General features: G+C 35.7%; 1 protein-coding gene across 19 annotated transcripts in view; it reads right to left on the bottom strand.

The window, feature by feature from the left end:
- The window catches only part of LOC105499024 (muscleblind like splicing regulator 1), a 219,842-nt gene that overhangs the window by 163,460 nt on the left and 39,358 nt on the right, over nt 1-17,024 (bottom strand). For 10 of the 19 annotated variants that reach the window (XM_011771401.3, XM_071091110.1, XM_011771399.3 and 7 more), the window contains exon 2: nt 2,893-3,868. The exons of 7 other annotated variants lie outside the window; for them this stretch is intronic. In XM_011771401.3, coding sequence (XP_011769703.1) covers nt 2,893-3,066 — 174 coding nt within the window. In that variant the 5' untranslated portion in view covers nt 3,067-3,868. Of the gene's footprint in view, nt 1-2,892; nt 3,869-4,024; nt 5,636-17,024 lie in introns of those variants that run through there. 2 more of the 19 variants (XM_011771402.3, XM_011771418.3) reach the window with 2 other exon arrangements.

Below are 17,024 nucleotides of genomic sequence, written 5' to 3'. Positions count from 1 at the left end.
TCCTTGTTATCATGTATTCCCATTTTACTTAGTAATAGATTTATTACAATACAGAATTCTACATTTTCATATGGTATATTTAAATCTAATTATTTAAACCTTAAAATCATCAGTATGCAACTAAAATACTGTCAGCTAATTTTCTTCCCATTATCTTTGTAACATACCAATTGACTTCTTTTACATAAATGAATATTTTCTTGAACTGTTTGACTTCTGTCTTTTTAATGAAATAAATTCTCCTCTTCTAACTAGAAGTCTGCTATTAACGTAAGTCACCTGGGAGCCTGGCCAAAGTCTGAAGCAGCACAGCTGAAGGGTACAGCCATTTCATAGGGTCCTCTCAGAGAGTATTTGGTTTGCTTTCCTAACTTTCTAAAAATAGTAGATTACACAGGCCACCTCCATCTCATGGCTCAAGAACTCAGAAAAGGCTGGACTATGGATTTAAGCAATACACAGGACACATTTTATTAAAGAAGTCAGGATATTACAAGTTTTCTAAATTTTTTTCCATTTACTCTGTGAGAGAATGCAAATGATCTAGCGGTTATTGGCATGGAAACCTCATAACGCTCCCAAATTTCAGAACTTCAAGCATGAGTCATACAGTTACTTTAACAGTTTTAAAATATGTTTTTGATCTATTTTAGCCACAAGACTGAATACAAGAGGACTGCTATCTGAAGGGAAGGATTCTAAATACTGTACGAAGAATCACATGTGTCAGTTATAAATATATACACACACACACAAGAAACATGTTTTTTAACATAAATGCTTAATTGCATATTCAAAATTGTTTTAATTCTTAACATAGTTATTTTACTAACATTTAAGAAGCTTTTTTCCTGGGTATGAAGCTCCATCATAAATAAATTTGTGGGTATTTTTCCTCTTATTCAAATTTAAAATATTTTACCAAGATTTAGACACTGTAATTTAAATTTAAATTAAATTCAGTTTATCTTAGAAAGACAAAGAAAAAGGACAAAGTCTGCATTGATTAGCTGCTGTAATGAGTTCATTTCATAAATACATTTAAAATCTTGAAATTATTTAAAGTCCTTGATGTGGCAGTTGAATCTTGTTAACCACACAGCATGGCATTAAGCAACCTTGCTGCTTTACTCAAAAAGGGACTGTTCTGTGGCCATAAGTGAGCAGCAACTAAAAAAAGAATATATTTTGAGAAGGAAAAGTAGCAACTGAATATTAATGTTTCACAATGTTTCCAAATGTTGTAGGGGCAGGTCTTCTGTGAAACCACTCAATGTCACAGCAAAATTTAATGTCCTTTACTTTGCAGCTACGTGTGCACCATCAACTGTCTGTAGGATTAAAAATTGGATTTACTATTAATTGGGTCAAAACAGGGTTACTTATGGCCACAGCTGGTTACCGACAGGAGTAATTAGCTCTCTGCCCCTCATTTTATGGGTCTCAGTCTCTAATTACACCTGAATTCAGCCTGCATGAATTTAGGAATACACATTCACGGAGGTACAACCACTATGCCCTTCACTGATGCCTCTCAAAGGAAAGGCTGAAGAAAGTCTCAATGGGAGTTTATGACTTTTGCTTATTGATCTTTAGGACTATGACATTAAAAATAATCTAATATTTTAAAATATTTTTGTTGTTAACACCTCCTTTCTGTTCAACTCTAAAGATCATGTTCTTGGAATCTTTGCCAAAAACTTTAGCAAAATGAACAGCCTAAACTGGACCAGGAAACAATGAACTGAAACAATTAACTCATAACTCACCCTGATGTTATTAAAGAAAAGATTATTATAGCACTATATATTTGTAAAGACAAGATGGACTTATGAGACTTTTACTTGTCTACATATGTAGAAGTGATAGTGTCTTCTCCTCAAAGCTTCAAAGAATTAAATTAGGACATTAATATTCAAAAGCAATTTGATTAAACCAAGTAGGTTGAAAGTACCCAGGAACGCATTTCTAGTCTTGACCTTGTGTGTCAAAATAAAGACATTTATGTTATCTTTTAAAAGACTCATTTTCAAATATGATACTTGAATTACAAATGCAATGACATTTTTGAATGCCAAGAAACACTAAAGTAAATATTTTAGTATTATGGTGCTCACAAAAGCTAACTTTTAACATTTCTAGCTAAGACTATTACAAATAAAAAAATAATCACCATCTAACAGAAAATAAACTGCTAATTCACTTTAGAATTTTTGAAGTTGGAAAAATCCAATAAACAATAGTACTTATGAGTTTCTGCTTATTTATAAAACTCACATTCAACAAAGTTTGTCCCTCAGGTAAGGTGCTGTAGCAGCAGTTCAGCACCTTACTTCTAGTTGTATTTTCCATAAAACGTGTGGCTCTGGCCTTAAAATGCCCACAAAAAAAGAAAATCCAAAATGTCAAAATATTAAAAGAGTAAAAAGTCTATCCAAGTTTAGCTGATTTTAAATCTGCTTGTCTTTTGCAACTGTACAATGCCTTTACCAACAAGTAAAAATCATCTTCATTCAGTTATTGCCACGGCCTTATATATAATATATGCATTGGCTAAACACTCACATGTAGCTACATTTACCATTTCCAGGGACAGACACTCACTTTGCCATTACTAAGTGAAAAACATGTCAATACTTTCTGCCCTAGCAAAAAAAAAAAAAAAAAAAAAAAAACATGGAGTGAAAGGACTGATAAAGTTATTCATAACAAAGTTTGGCCAGACTTGATTCTGTTGCTTCTTGTAAAGTTCCCCAGCCCAACATCATCAACACACTGTGTAACTAAACTATGAACAAAGCAATCCATAATCCCAAATGCAGAGAACTGTTACGTCCATATCCCCCTTATTCAAGCATTGAATATCCTTAAAAGAATATAATAGTTACTCACTTTCAATGAATCAAAGCAGGCGATTACTCGTCCATTTTCAACTTGGCAGCTTTTCGAAGGATGTGCAAATTTACATTCCGTGTCTGGCCGTGAGCAAGTCCCCCTCTGGAACTCTCTACATACTTCCAGTGTTAGCCATTTTGTGTCCCGAATTGGTGTGACACTAACAGCCATGTTTAGATTTTACAGGTAGTTAAATGTTTCAGTGAAACCAACAAACCCAACCCCCCCAAAAAAGAGCAATAACCAAAAAAAAAAAAAAAAAAAAAAAGCTGAACTGATGATGAAAATGTCCCCTCAAAATACTTTTCCCCACTCCCTGCTTTAAAAGTACATGGAAAATTGTGTCGTCAATATCAAGGAAAAGATCTCCCACTAGAAATTCACAGCATGAAACTGTTAATTCAAAGAGGTTTTGGTTTTTAGAGAAATACTAGGATTGTAAGTAGATGAACGTTTAAAAGTAGGGCCTGGTATCAGCCTTGTGCTCTCAGTAACCCCTTCCCAGTGCCAATTTGGAGCCCAAAATGCAAGCATGAAAACGTGGCAGACCCTTTGACACCGAATTTCCAAGCTGCTTTCAGCAAAGTTGTCTGAAAGGGAATCTCCTCACAGCTGAATTTGCAATGGAGTTTGGTGGTGCAATCGGTATTGATTAGTTTGGCATAGACAGATGCAGCAGTTTAGAGCAAAATCGAGAAAATGATTTTTTTTTTTCCTCCTTGATTTCCTGGCAGAAGATATCTTACTTTTTCAGCAAACTTTTCTTTTAACACTAAAGCAGCCTAGGGCAATGCCAGATACTTAGAGCTTTTCTCTTGATTATAAGTAGAAATGGGGGTGTCTGGGCTAGAGGTGGAGGGTGGATGTGCTGTCGTCACAGTCTAGCTGGCAGCAAGCAAGGCAAAAGCAGAGACTGCTCTAGAAGCGGTTCCAAGCAGCAGAGACGTCAGGAAAGGCACTTCTTAGTACCAACCTGTAGAAAAAAGAGATAGGTTAAGATTTACTAAGTAGCACTTCACTGATGTCCTACAGTATCACAACCTTGCCATGTGATACCAGACTAAGTAATATTCAAGTCAGCCTCTCTCTCTCCCTCTCTCTCCCACACATACACACACAAAATACTTACAGTGAGGCATATTGCAGCCAGCCATCGTAGATTTATTAAAAAAAGGGGCCGTTTCCCCTTGTGAAGCAATGCATGATAGAGAGATAACCAATCACAGATAGTGTTGCAGCAATATTCTGGGCAGAAAGCCAATAGTGTGGGTTGTCTTATGAAAGGTCGCGCCTGTCAGACGTTCATTACTATGCTATAAGCACAGAAAATGTCCATCAGATGTGACTTATTCCACTGCAAGAGGACGAGCATGTGGGTTTTGAATTTACCCAACATGCAGTTAGTGGACTAAACCATGTTAGTTTCAAAACAGCTTCTCAGACAAGTCTAAGCACTTGAAGATCATTACCGGGGAATAAAAAGTAAGGTTTAAAAATTGCAGCTGACTTCCAAGCTGCTTTCCCTCTGGCTCTGTGCAGGGACGGGCACTGAACAGCCTGCTCCTGCTGTCCTGACACGTGAATAAAAAAGGAAAGGGGTGTTTACAAATGGTACATTCTCCTGACCTATCCAATTCACTTCCTTCTAAAGCCCAAGTCCTGCCCCTCCACTGAAAGCAGCACTCATACTGTAAAACTATTCCATTGAGCCCGCAGACACTTTGTCAATATATCACAGGCAGGCAAGATATGAACAAAAGCATCCTTTATTCGTACATTTTTAAGGCAGAAGCTGAGGTCATGTGGGGAAAATAAGGAGTGCAGTGTTGTCAGTGTGTCTGGTAAATCTGAAGTCAACCTCAAGGGAGAAAGTGATTCCATCGCAGAAACATTAAATATTAAGTGAGCAATTTGATTTGAGCAGCGTGATGCACTTCAGAAGTACAATTCCAAACAAAGCTGGAGGGTGGGGGATGAGGGATCCCCTGTTGCCTGATGATCAGTTAACTCAGCACCACAAGACTACTTAGAGCAGGGCATTTTTACTTTTAACAACTTACTTTCTCTATCAGGATTTTTCTTTTTCTTTTCTTTTCTTTTTTTTGAATGTCGCCAATGAGGAAAATAAGGCTTTAAAAAGTAAAATCTTCACATTTTAAAGAGGCAATAACACAGTATGATCACTAGTATTTGATTATACTTCTTCATGAGCCAAAATTGCTCTATTGGCATATGGTATGTTTATAATTTTTGGAATTAAAGTACAGGATATAAATACATACGTATGTTAAAAAACATGAGCATCTAGAACTTAAATCGTTTAAGATTAATATTGCCATTTTAACACTAATTTTCCTTTAAAAAATTACTTTCCAAAACTATTTGGAAAATACTACAGTAAGACTACAACTTTTGATAGAGATTTAAAAAATCAGTTGAGCGTGATGGATCACGCCTGTAATCTCCGCAAATTGGGAGGCTAGGGTGGGTGGATCACGAGGTCAGGAGTTCAAGGCCGGCCTGGCCAACATGGTGAAACACCATCTGTATTAAAAATACAAAAATTAGCCAGGCGTGGTGGTGGTGCCTATAATCCCAGCTACTCAGGAGGCTGAGGCAGAAGAATCACTTGAACATGGGAGGTGGAAGCTGCAGTGAGCTGAGATTGTACCACTGCACTCCAGCCTGGGTGACAGAGCAAGATGCTGTCTCAAAAAAAAAAAAAAAAAGAAAACAAACAAACAAAAACAACCATGGCTGGGCACAGAGGCTCACACCTATAATCCCAGCACTTTGGGAGGCCGAGGTGGGCAGATCACAAGCGAGGTCAGGAGTTCGAGGCCAACATGGTCAACATGGCAAAAAAAGTCTCTAATAAAAATACAAAAAATTAGCCAGGCACGGGGGCGGGCGCCTGTAATCCCAGCTCCTTAGGAGGCTGAGGCAGGAGAATCACTTAGAACCTTGGAGGTGGATGTTGCAGTGAGCCAAGATTGCGCCACTGCGCTCCAGCCCGGACGCAACAGTGAGAGACTCCGTCTCAAAAAAAAAAAAAAAAAAAACTCATCCCAGTGTTCAAGAAATATTTTGGTTTTCAAAAAAGTTTCTAGGTCCTAATGCCAGTTTCTATATTAAAAAAAAAAAGGTCCAGTCATAAAGTGTAAGCTGTGTCTGTCTTCCTGAAACTTTGTTCTGCATAAAGAATTACTTAATGATTTCATGCCTTGAGAATGGACCACCTGCATGGTCAACAATCTCTTTAGTCCTTCTCTTCAGAATCTTCAAGTGCCTCACCTGTAACTATTTTCTTCCTCTAAAGCCAGCTAAGATGTCACTTCCTCCAAAAAGCTACCAAGATGTCATTACCCCCATCTCTATTCATCCATATATTAAAATACCGCCTTCTCTGAATTATCTCTGCACCTATGCCCTATACAGTGTTTTATTTCCTTATATAACTGACCCACTAGACCATATGGTTTTAAGGACAGAAAAAAATATTATTCATCTCAGTAACCCCATGGCTTACATAGTGATGCAAAATAGATGGAGTTCCAAAAATATTGGTAAATTAAATTATCAATTACTGCATCAGGATTTGGATTACCTCTAGGGTACAAAACATACAAAGACACACACATGAACACATATATGAATACAACACATGAACACACTGAAACATACACTTGAACACATACACGCACAATCACTGCCTCTAAAAATAATGTTCCAGGGTCACGTAGGCCCTTTCAAAACTGCCTCACAATCTAGCCCTGTCCTTGGACAGCTCCCTATCTCATTGCACACAGCAGCTTTTCTAAAACTTCATTACTCTTTCTCCATGTTCATTAGCAACAGTGGATAATAACATTATATGTCATGAATGTTTCATAGCCATATAACAGTAGCCCTTAAGCATGAACTTTTTCTTACCTTCCTATCCATGAGTCGTTAACCTATCCTTCTGTTTCTTTCTTAGTCTCCCAGTTCTCCCTCCTCCTGCCCACAGTTAAGCTTCCACAAGCCTCCACCTTGACTCATTCATTCTCAAGACCTCCTTCTCTTTCTGCCTCCTCTATGCATGCACACTTTGTCTTTCAGCAGTTCCTTCTCTTAGCTTCCAAATGTACTAAAGTAACTCCGAAATGCAGAGGGTGACATGGCAGGAGGAAGAGGATGCTGCCCTGGCTATGCATCCTCCTCTCCCTAATGTACTTAATCCATCCTTCCCAGGTGAATATCTGCTATGCTGTTTTTCTGCTTCTTCCTTTCCCATTCACTTCTGAATCCTTATCAGTCTGACTTTCACACCCATTACTTTACTGCTCAGCAAAGGTCATCAATGCTGTCAGGAAAGCCAAGTCCAAAGACTATGTTTTGTTCTTGCCTTTGCTTGACGTGTAACATGATTTACAACTCCCTCTTTCTTGAACCTTTCCCTTTTAACAAACTGACACATTTTATCTTGTTGCTTCTCCCAGTGCTGTACCTCTTGTATCCCCCCTGGAGAGGAGTTGCTGAGGGTTCTTGGCAGGTGCCAAGACATGTGTGAGCTCCTGGGACTTGTTACATGCTAACTCCCTGTTTGGTCTGACACACACTTCCTCAACCCTGCAACTTGGCAAATTCCTTCTCCTTGTTTAAACTGCTGTTCAAAAATCACCTTCTCTATAGGGCTGGGCCAACTATGCTAAACATTATTCCATCTCAGAATGTTTTTGATACTTTGTATCTCTTTGTATCTCTCCCCCTCAATGTTATATATGCCCTGACAACAGGGTGTAGGCCCAGCATTCCTCATCACACAGTTCTTGGAACATAATAGACCTTTTAAAAAAATGTTTGATAAATAAGTAAACTTCATTCATACTTACAGAAATAAACATGTATAAAAGGATGTGGTCCCAACCCTGACGAAATAGATTATTTAATCATGTCTATAGCATCCAGACAATATATATAAGAAGATTGGTACCACAAGAAAGATCAGCATTGCTTGGTAGTCATATCTAAATACAACTAACAATTAATTTCTAGAGCTGATTATTTTTCCTTTTTGCCAGGTTACAGACAGTCCCACTCAAGCACAAAATAAACTTTGATTACTAAAATGCTTGCAAATCAGTGTTCTGATTATCTTTATTTTCTGTAGCAGACAAATTCTATTTACTTCAAAAGTGCTATTGAAAGAATTATAAACATAGATTTGTACCATTTAATTGTAAAGGACATAGACAAGGATGACAATCAAAATATTAATAATTAGTTCAGGCATAGATACTGAACAATTAAAACAGATACTGGCCTTTATGCATTAGTCTAGCTGGACCTGATAATGTATGTGCCTGCCCTTGATATAGGTTTATCAACTATCACTTGATAAAGGTTTATCACTGTGGGCAACAAACTCAAATTATATCCTATAGATTGATTTTACTAAACTGCTGATATCAGATTATTGTCTTATCTATATTCAAAAAAAAAACTTCAAAAAATAGAAATCTTTTTTGGTAAATTAAGATTTTATAGAATTTGGATCAATATTGAATTCACAAAACATTCCTTTAACTAAGTAATAGAGTTTTGTTCTATAGATAGATATAATGTTTAAATATATGTGGGTAATGTCCAGATTGTGAGAATTCTTGCAAACATATTTGGCCTAAAATAAATTTTGTCTCTAAATAATTATTAAAGGAAAGATTTCTACTTCAAAGATAAGTACTAATGGGTACATTGCTTCTGAGGTAAATATCTGGCCTATATTTCAATACATTATAATAAACTTCTCTGAACAACAAAAATATTATAAGAATCAAACTTAAAAATCTGAATAATAGCTAACAGCAGTCCCTCTTTAACCTACTGATCAAATTCCAAACACTATAGAGTTTCTTGCTTTATCTGACATCGTCTACAACACCAATATTCTGCCACAAGAACAAATTTCTTCTTGAATGATATCAGAAATCATGTATATATTCTACTTTAAGATAAATGTAAGGGAGAAAATAAAAAGGAAAGAAATAATAATTTGAAATGACAGAGATAATAAAAACCAAGAAAAGGATCAGGAAGAATGAAATTATTCTTATTCTTTGAAAACTTATTCTTAAAGATTACATATATATATTTGGCTTCATATAAAGGCCTATTTAAGAGTCACATACCTACTGCTATAGAAGAAAAATAGATGTTTATAAGGTATGAAAATGAAATTCTCTTTTGGGGAACAGGACAGCCTCTATGAGCAAGGTTAAATTTCTTGCTCACATATGTTTACTTATCATTTCAAAAGTTCTTCTAAAGCAAATAAGGCAATCAGTCCAATTACATCCCAGAGTAGTTAGCTGGTAATTTTGAAGACTTTTATTTAATATGCTTTTAATATTGATATAAGTTATGTATTAAGGACGTTAACTAAGTAATTTTTGAGCTCTTTTATTATGATTTTTGTTTAGTAAGGCAGTTTCAATCTAACTGAAAGAGATGGCTAACTTCACCCCGTTTTTAAGTCTGGAGTTGATAAGAAGGAAACCCTTGCCCAAAACCATAACTGCTTCCCCTGGCTCACTGGTGTCAACAAGTTCATAATTAGCAATGCAGTTCTTTAGTAAACTAAGTTTGCTTACACAATTATTCCCAGGGTTTGTCCCAAATATTAACAGAGATCTCCATACACAAACAGCCAACTTAGCATTTCTGGAGGTTGTACAGCTATCTCTGTATTCACTAAGGTGCTAAGTAGAGTAACAAAGATGTTATATATTATATGGGAAGAACTGCCATCTGAATGAGTTAATGCAGCCTTCAGCACTATTCAACTCCACATAGCAAAAAGCAGAGATACATATTTCTCGGTGAGGGGTAAGCACACTACCAGCAGGACCCACGGCAATTTCAGGTGACGGACAAACATCATTTTAATAGATAGATGAGAATGCTAAAACTAGTGTGTCCAGTCTGTGATTACATCAATATTATAACTTAGGAAGAAATTAGTTTAATTTACAAATTTAAAGGGCCAGGCACCGTGGCTCACGCCTGTAATCCAACACTTTGGGAGGCTGAAGTGGAGGACTGCTTGAGGCCAGGTGTTCGAGACCGGCCTGAACAACACAGTAGGACCCTATATCTACAAAAAAATACAAAAATTAGTCAGGCAGGGTGACAAATGCCTGTAGTCCCAGTCACTTGGGAGGCTGAGGCAGGAAGACTGCTTGAGCACAGGATGTCAAGGCTGCAGCAAGCCATGATCACACCACTGCACTCCAACCTGGGCAACAGAGTGAGACCCTGTCTGAAAAAAATATATATATTAAATAAATTTTTTAAAAAGATTTAAAGAATATATACATATATACCCACACATATACATAACAGACTATATATAAATAAAAATCATGAAGGAGATATGTAAATGACTTAAGTTTTAGCAATACTGCAAAGAAAAAGATAACTTTCAATCACACATCCTCTGGAATGGCATAGAGAATGCCAATGTGGCCTGCTGGTCTGACATATTTCAGACTAGCTGCTGCCAAGAAAGGAATATTGTGTTTACTAACTCAAATAAGTAATCTAAGGTCTGTTGAAGCAGTCTTTTAGAATTATGATCCATTCAACAGTTTGGTTCCCTAAATCACCTACTGGTCTACTGTAGGAAGGATAATGAAGGAGTGTTGTTTAGGTGACATGCTACTGCCAAAGATTAGAATTCCAGAGGCAACTAAACTGCATTCAAATTAGAAAATGATTGTTGATCCTTAAGTATTTATATTTAGGACAAAACAGAACATAAAGCTTCTACACAGGCAATGATTTAAAAGTGAATTTTGAATTAATTCCTATATCAGGCAAAATTTTTAAAAATGTAAAAGGTTTAAGCTCACTAGAAGATAATTATCACAATGAATCACTGCACTTTGGATACTAGCTCTATACCCCAATAGGCCTTCGTCCAAGTCCCTACTGCAAAGTTATCTTCTTGGAAGATTTTCAGCCCACCATCCAGAGCACCCAGCCTTCTTTTCCTCCCAACAGCAGTCCAGACTTGTTTTGAGAGAAGTACGTAACATTACACTTCCAGCCTGAGCAACATAGTGAAACCCCATCTCTATAGAAAATACATTTTTAAAAAAATAACCACACATGATGGCACTTGCTTGTGGTCCCAGCTACTTGGGAGGCTGAAATGGGAGTAATGCTTGAGCCCAGGAGTTCAAGACTGCACTAAGCTATGACTGAGCCACTGCACTCTAGCCTAGGTAATAGAGTGAGACCTCGTCTCAAAAAACAAACAAAAAAAAACCCACCTAATACTACGTAGTACTGTGAAGAAAGCAGACTAATATTACACATTTATCTCGCTATCTGCTTATCATTTGCCTTTGCCACAAAAATGTAAGCTCCATGAGAGAAGGCAGTTGTTACCTTAGTTCTCCATTAATAGAAACAGATCACCAAAACAGTGCCTGGCCCAGAGGAAGCAAACAATTAATATTTGTGATATGACTGAATATTTTTCTTAGTATATCAGACTAGTTTGTATTTTTGACAAATTACAGTGCTTAAACTATACGGTTTAGTACCCTGGGGATATCACCTTTATAAGTGAATGAAACCAGCATCAAACGTCACTCATTGGAAAGAGAACATGAGGCGATTAAGTTAAAATAGCAACATATTTAAATACCTCCTTGATTATGAAGCTGAAGATATTCTGAGCCACAGAATATATGACACAGATTTATGTGGCTTTGCAAATTTAAAATATTAAAATAATTATCTGTGAATTTCTGACAGAACCAGTCTTCAATTCCAGCAAAAGAAACACTGCATTTTTTCTGATGCTATTCAAAGAGGAAGTATTTTAACATTTCCTTATACAAGAAGGTATAATGAGATAAAACTGTGAATGCTACTTAATTGTTCTACAAGAGAAGGCACTATTCCTAATTAGTGTTTTATTTACCTATATATTACACAAAGACATTATCTTGTTAGCCTCAGGTAAACATATCTGATCTGTACATATCATTTAATATTTCAAAATAGTAAATAGGTTATCAGAACACAGACTACAGCAAAATTTAACATGCTGTTATGTGCTCAAGAACTAAATGGTACAAAAATCAAATCTTATCATCTTGGCAATTTTCAGAATGGTACAGTGACCCAATCCAAATCTGTCAATGTAGAACTAACACAACAAAAATGTGAACGCTAAATGAAATGCAATACACAGTAATACTGTAATTCCCGTTCCAATGCCCTGATTATAGACTTTGATTCTAAAGCTTACTTAAATGAGTATTATTTTATTTGACACAGTAACTAAGGGCCAAAATCATAGTTTTCATATTCAACCTCTGTATCTGCTGAACATCACCAAGCTTCTTGCTGAGATTGGTGGCATCTCTGCCTAAAACATTTTAAAATATGATGTTCACTGCTTTAAAAATGGTACCAAATTCATCTGTGCATCCCTAATGACATTACTGCACAATACAAAACTAAGTATGAAGTTAATCCATCAGAGAACTAAGAAAATATTTCCACAGCACCTCATACATTGGTGAAATTTGCTGTATTTTGTACCTCTTTGCCCCTCTATTCCAACTTTCTCTTTCATACAGAAATCATTCTCACAACCAACAGTCATAAGATGTTCTCCATAATTAACCTATATTTGTTTTCTATTTTAGCAGACTCAAGTAGGATACATTACAAAATCAACATGTGAAAAATATGACAGATATAATTTTTTTTAAAAACCTGCCCAAAATATAAAGCATATCTCACTAGGATCAAACTTAATAGTTGCCACACCGTTCAAAATTTCTAAAAATTTAATGTGATAATTGCCCTCAAAACTACCCACTAAATCTGACCACACAGGCTTTATCTTAACAAATAGATTTTGAATTTCCAAATGTCTGATTTTAAACCTTGCATGATAACCTCAATCAGGAAAATCGTATTAGCTTATTTGTATTGAATATGGCCCAAAATACATGATTTATTAATCATTATAAGAAAAGTATAGAAAAATCTATGCCTATAATAAAATAAAAAAATCTACAATAATTATTCTTCAGAATACAATGACTAAAACCAATTACGAATGAATATGGAATTGCTCGAATGTATTCTAAAAAAATAAATTAGTGAACTTCTCATGACACAACATAATACACAAATACTTCCTCCATTCCACATAATCAGTAAAAGTCCCTATTATTTCACTAACATATTTCTTATTCCAAACTTACAAATACTCAAGCCACATAGGTGCTACACAGTTTAACATTACAATCCTATGGATAATTCTATTGATTTATACAACTGACCTTAAGGATTACTTTTTAACGAATAATCTCAAACATACTTTTTAAAAATATACCAATGTTACCTGAATATATTCCTCATAATATCTATTCTTCATAACACTGTATGTCAGTTTAACTTGACTTTTTTTCAAAAAAAAAATAAACTCACATATGCTCACAAACAAGAAAAATGTTTTCACTGACTAACGGTGACTCAAGACCCAGTTGTTCTTCCCTGGTTTAAAATAAGACTAAGATACGCCACAAAACAAAGACATGCATTGACAACAACTATTTTCACTTCAATGTAACTTAAATATCCTTCGAGGAAGGTTTCACATAATTCACATACCTAACTAGGTCCAGAGATTAAACAACAAATTATGTTAATATTCTACAATATAAAATATGTTAATGATCTTTCTATGTCAATAGAAACAGATCAATATAATTACTTTTTAACAATTATATATTACTCCACCATATGTCCATTTTGTTATCAGTAGTCAACTAAGTTAATGCCAATTTTTCACTTTTAATCAATGTTGAAATTGTATATAAAAAGCTATGCTTATATTTGAGTAATTTTAATAATATAAATCCTTAGAACATGAAGTGTATTCATATACGTATTAACTTTGAACTAGAATAAAAAAACTTCAAGAAAACCTTTACCAATATGTACTTCTAAGAGTCAATAACATATTTTTCTATATTTGTTAAGCCTATGCTGTACTTTACACTATAAATTTCTCTTGTGGGAACATGCAAAAAAAGTATGTCTTTTTCTGTAAATAGAACTGAAAGCCTGTTTTTTGTATTTTTCCAAAATATTTTCAACTGTTAGCCCTCATATAGCAGCTAATCAATAGAAACATTTGTAAAATCAGTTTTCAACTCCTGTTGCATCAAAACATAGCATTTCATTTCTAAAACAATCACAGTATTTGCATTTTGTAATTATTTACAAAGAAACAGAGTCTGGAATTTGGAAAAAATGTTTGGGTTGACAAAGTATCAAAATGGACAATAAATACTTTACTGTTGTTTTCTTATTAACCAAAGGAAAATGTGCAGTTTTAAGAATCTGCAGGGCACGTTATACTTGTGAAATCTCTGACAACACTATGTCATAAGAGTAAGGGAATGCTTTTTTTAACACATTATTTCCACAAATGTCAGAAAATATCCGCTACTCTTTCTTTTTTTAGATGCTAATTGAATAAAGGAAATGGTTTCTGACAACTGCTATACATAATGCAAAGTATTATCAAACTAGCTAAGGCACAACAGAACTCTGGAAAACTCATGTAGACCCAAGCGTATTTTCCTATGTAGTAATTTTCCCCGAGGCTGGGGTTCCACTTGTAGTCATTCCTGAGTCAGGAGTGGGGAGTCTCCATGAAGCAGCATGCACTTCTAATTAAAATAACCAAGAGAGGTATATACTCTTGTATGATTATGCCTTTGCACGTATGTCCTGCTGGAAAATAAAAACATTCTGACCTCACTTTGTCCTCCTCAAACTCTCTTAGTTATTAAATAACAGTCTACAGAATAAAGTACCTGAAAGTGAATTTTTACAAGACTTTAAATATGGTTGGTTGGCAGAATGTGAGCATTTCCAATGCTTTTATTTTGACAATGTGATTTTACCGTGTTGTCAAAGTATAAATAAAGTCAGGCTTTTCGGGAGATGAGATCAAAAATTTTATTATTACAAATTTGTACTTTCAAAAGAGAATGTATATTGAATAGAAACTATAAGGGAGCATGAGATTTAGTTCCCTTGCTAAATAGAAAACAATACCCTTTTCTTAATTATTTTAATTGCACATAAGGTTCTGTGCATTCTGCAAAAGCTGTAACAAATAAGGAAACACAAAGAATAAACTACATCCTTTTAATGAGACACGGATTAAAGCTCTATGTTTCCATCAGCATCATATGCTCTTAAAAAGTAATGACCAGCTTTCCACAGCAAATCAGAATGCAATCGCAGCTAGCTAATAAACTGAAATAATTACAAATTGTTTATTAACAGCAACATTTGTTTCTCTGGGATACTGATGCTCCAGAAAGATTATTGGATTATCTGAATCAGTCACTCGTAGGTGACTGTTAAAAATATATACTGTTCCTGGGACCTACCCTAGACCTACTGAGGATAGAAACCAGGAATCTGTGTTTTCCCAGGTTATTTTTAATTCCATTAAATTTTGGCAACCATAATTGATCAAGGCTAAAATATTACTCTTACCAGAGATTGCTTACTCTGTTTCTACCCTATAACTTTACCTAAGAAACCAGAGGATCTTCTCTGATAAAATGACCTGTTTAAAGATTTGGTGACACGATCTTTGATTATACTCTATCAACTACTTCAGCAAACTAGTATGCTTATAAAATGTTACAAACAATTTTTTTTTTTTTTTTTTTTTTTTTGAGACAAGAGTCTCGCTCTGTCGCCCAGGCTGGAGTGCAGTGGCCGGATCTCAGCTCACTGCAAGCTCCGCCTCCCGGGTTTACGCCATTCTCCTGCCTCAACCTCCCGAGTAGCTGGGACTACAGGCGCCCGCCACCTCGCCCGGCTAGTTTTTTGTATTTTTTTAGTAGAGAAGGTATTTCACCGTGTTAGCCAGGATGGTCTCGATCTCCTGACCTCATGATCCGCCCGTCTCGGCCTCCCAAAGTGCTGGGATTACCAGCTTGAGCCACCGCGCCTGGCCAACAATTTTTTTTTTTGAGACGGCGTCTCACACTGTCACCCAGGCTGGAGTGCAGTGGTATGATCTCGGCTCACTGCAAGCTCCGCCTCCTGGGTTCACGCCATTCTCCTGCGTCAACCTCCCAAGTAGCTGGGACTACAGGTGCCCACCACCACGCCTGGCTAATTTTTTGTGTTTTTAGTAGAGACAGGGTTTCACCATGTTAGCCAGGATGGTCTCGATCTCCTGACCTCGTGATCCGCCCACCTCAGCCTCCCAAAGTGCTGGGATTATAGGCGTGACCCACCACACCTGGCCTCTATATACAACTATTGATCATTCCTCAAACCACTTGTGTTTTAGTTCTGCCCCGCAGTTCACTACAACTTAGCATGCAAAAGCTACTTCACTGGTAAAAAAATTCCTCACAATATTTAAAGGAATACACTGAACAAATTAAAAGAGCAATCATGTATCAATCTCAAAACTTTCCATATTTTCCTATCAAATGTCTAATGAACTATCATATATAATCGCACACAAATAAAACGCTTTACAGATTGTGATATTTAGGTTCCTTATTTATTGCTTATGAGAATTTATAACAATAAAATTATTTTGCAGAAAAGATAAACAAGGAATCTATTCAACCTATAAAATATAAATATATATTATAAATACAATATAAAAATGAGGATTAATGTGTGTGTGTGTGTGTGTGCCCCCAAATAAGGAAAAACATTTACATTGAATTTAGTCAAATTATTTTCTTCATATACAACAAAAACCTAGTCCTTGCAATTTAAATTAAAGTAAAACCTCTGTGTTAAAGTTAATGGGGGGGAAAAACAACCACTTTTATCCTGGATAAAACTGAAAATGTGTGCTCCTTCATTACGTAATGCCCCTTAAAAAGATTAATTTTTGAAAAGTTGGCTTGTGCTACATTCTATGCATGTACTGAGCTTTCTTTCTGGCTTACACATAAAATCTGCAAGGTGTTCATTTGGTTCTTTAATTTAAAAACAAATGTTTCAGGATGGGCACAGTGGCTCATGCCTATAATCGCAGCACTTTGAGAGACCAAGGT

The sequence above is a fragment of the Macaca nemestrina genome, chromosome 2 (assembly GCF_043159975.1).
Source record: "Macaca nemestrina isolate mMacNem1 chromosome 2, mMacNem.hap1, whole genome shotgun sequence".
NCBI lineage: Eukaryota > Metazoa > Chordata > Mammalia > Primates > Cercopithecidae > Macaca > Macaca nemestrina.
The sequence above is the reverse complement of the archived record's forward strand: the minus strand, read 5'-3'. Positions and strand labels throughout refer to the sequence as shown.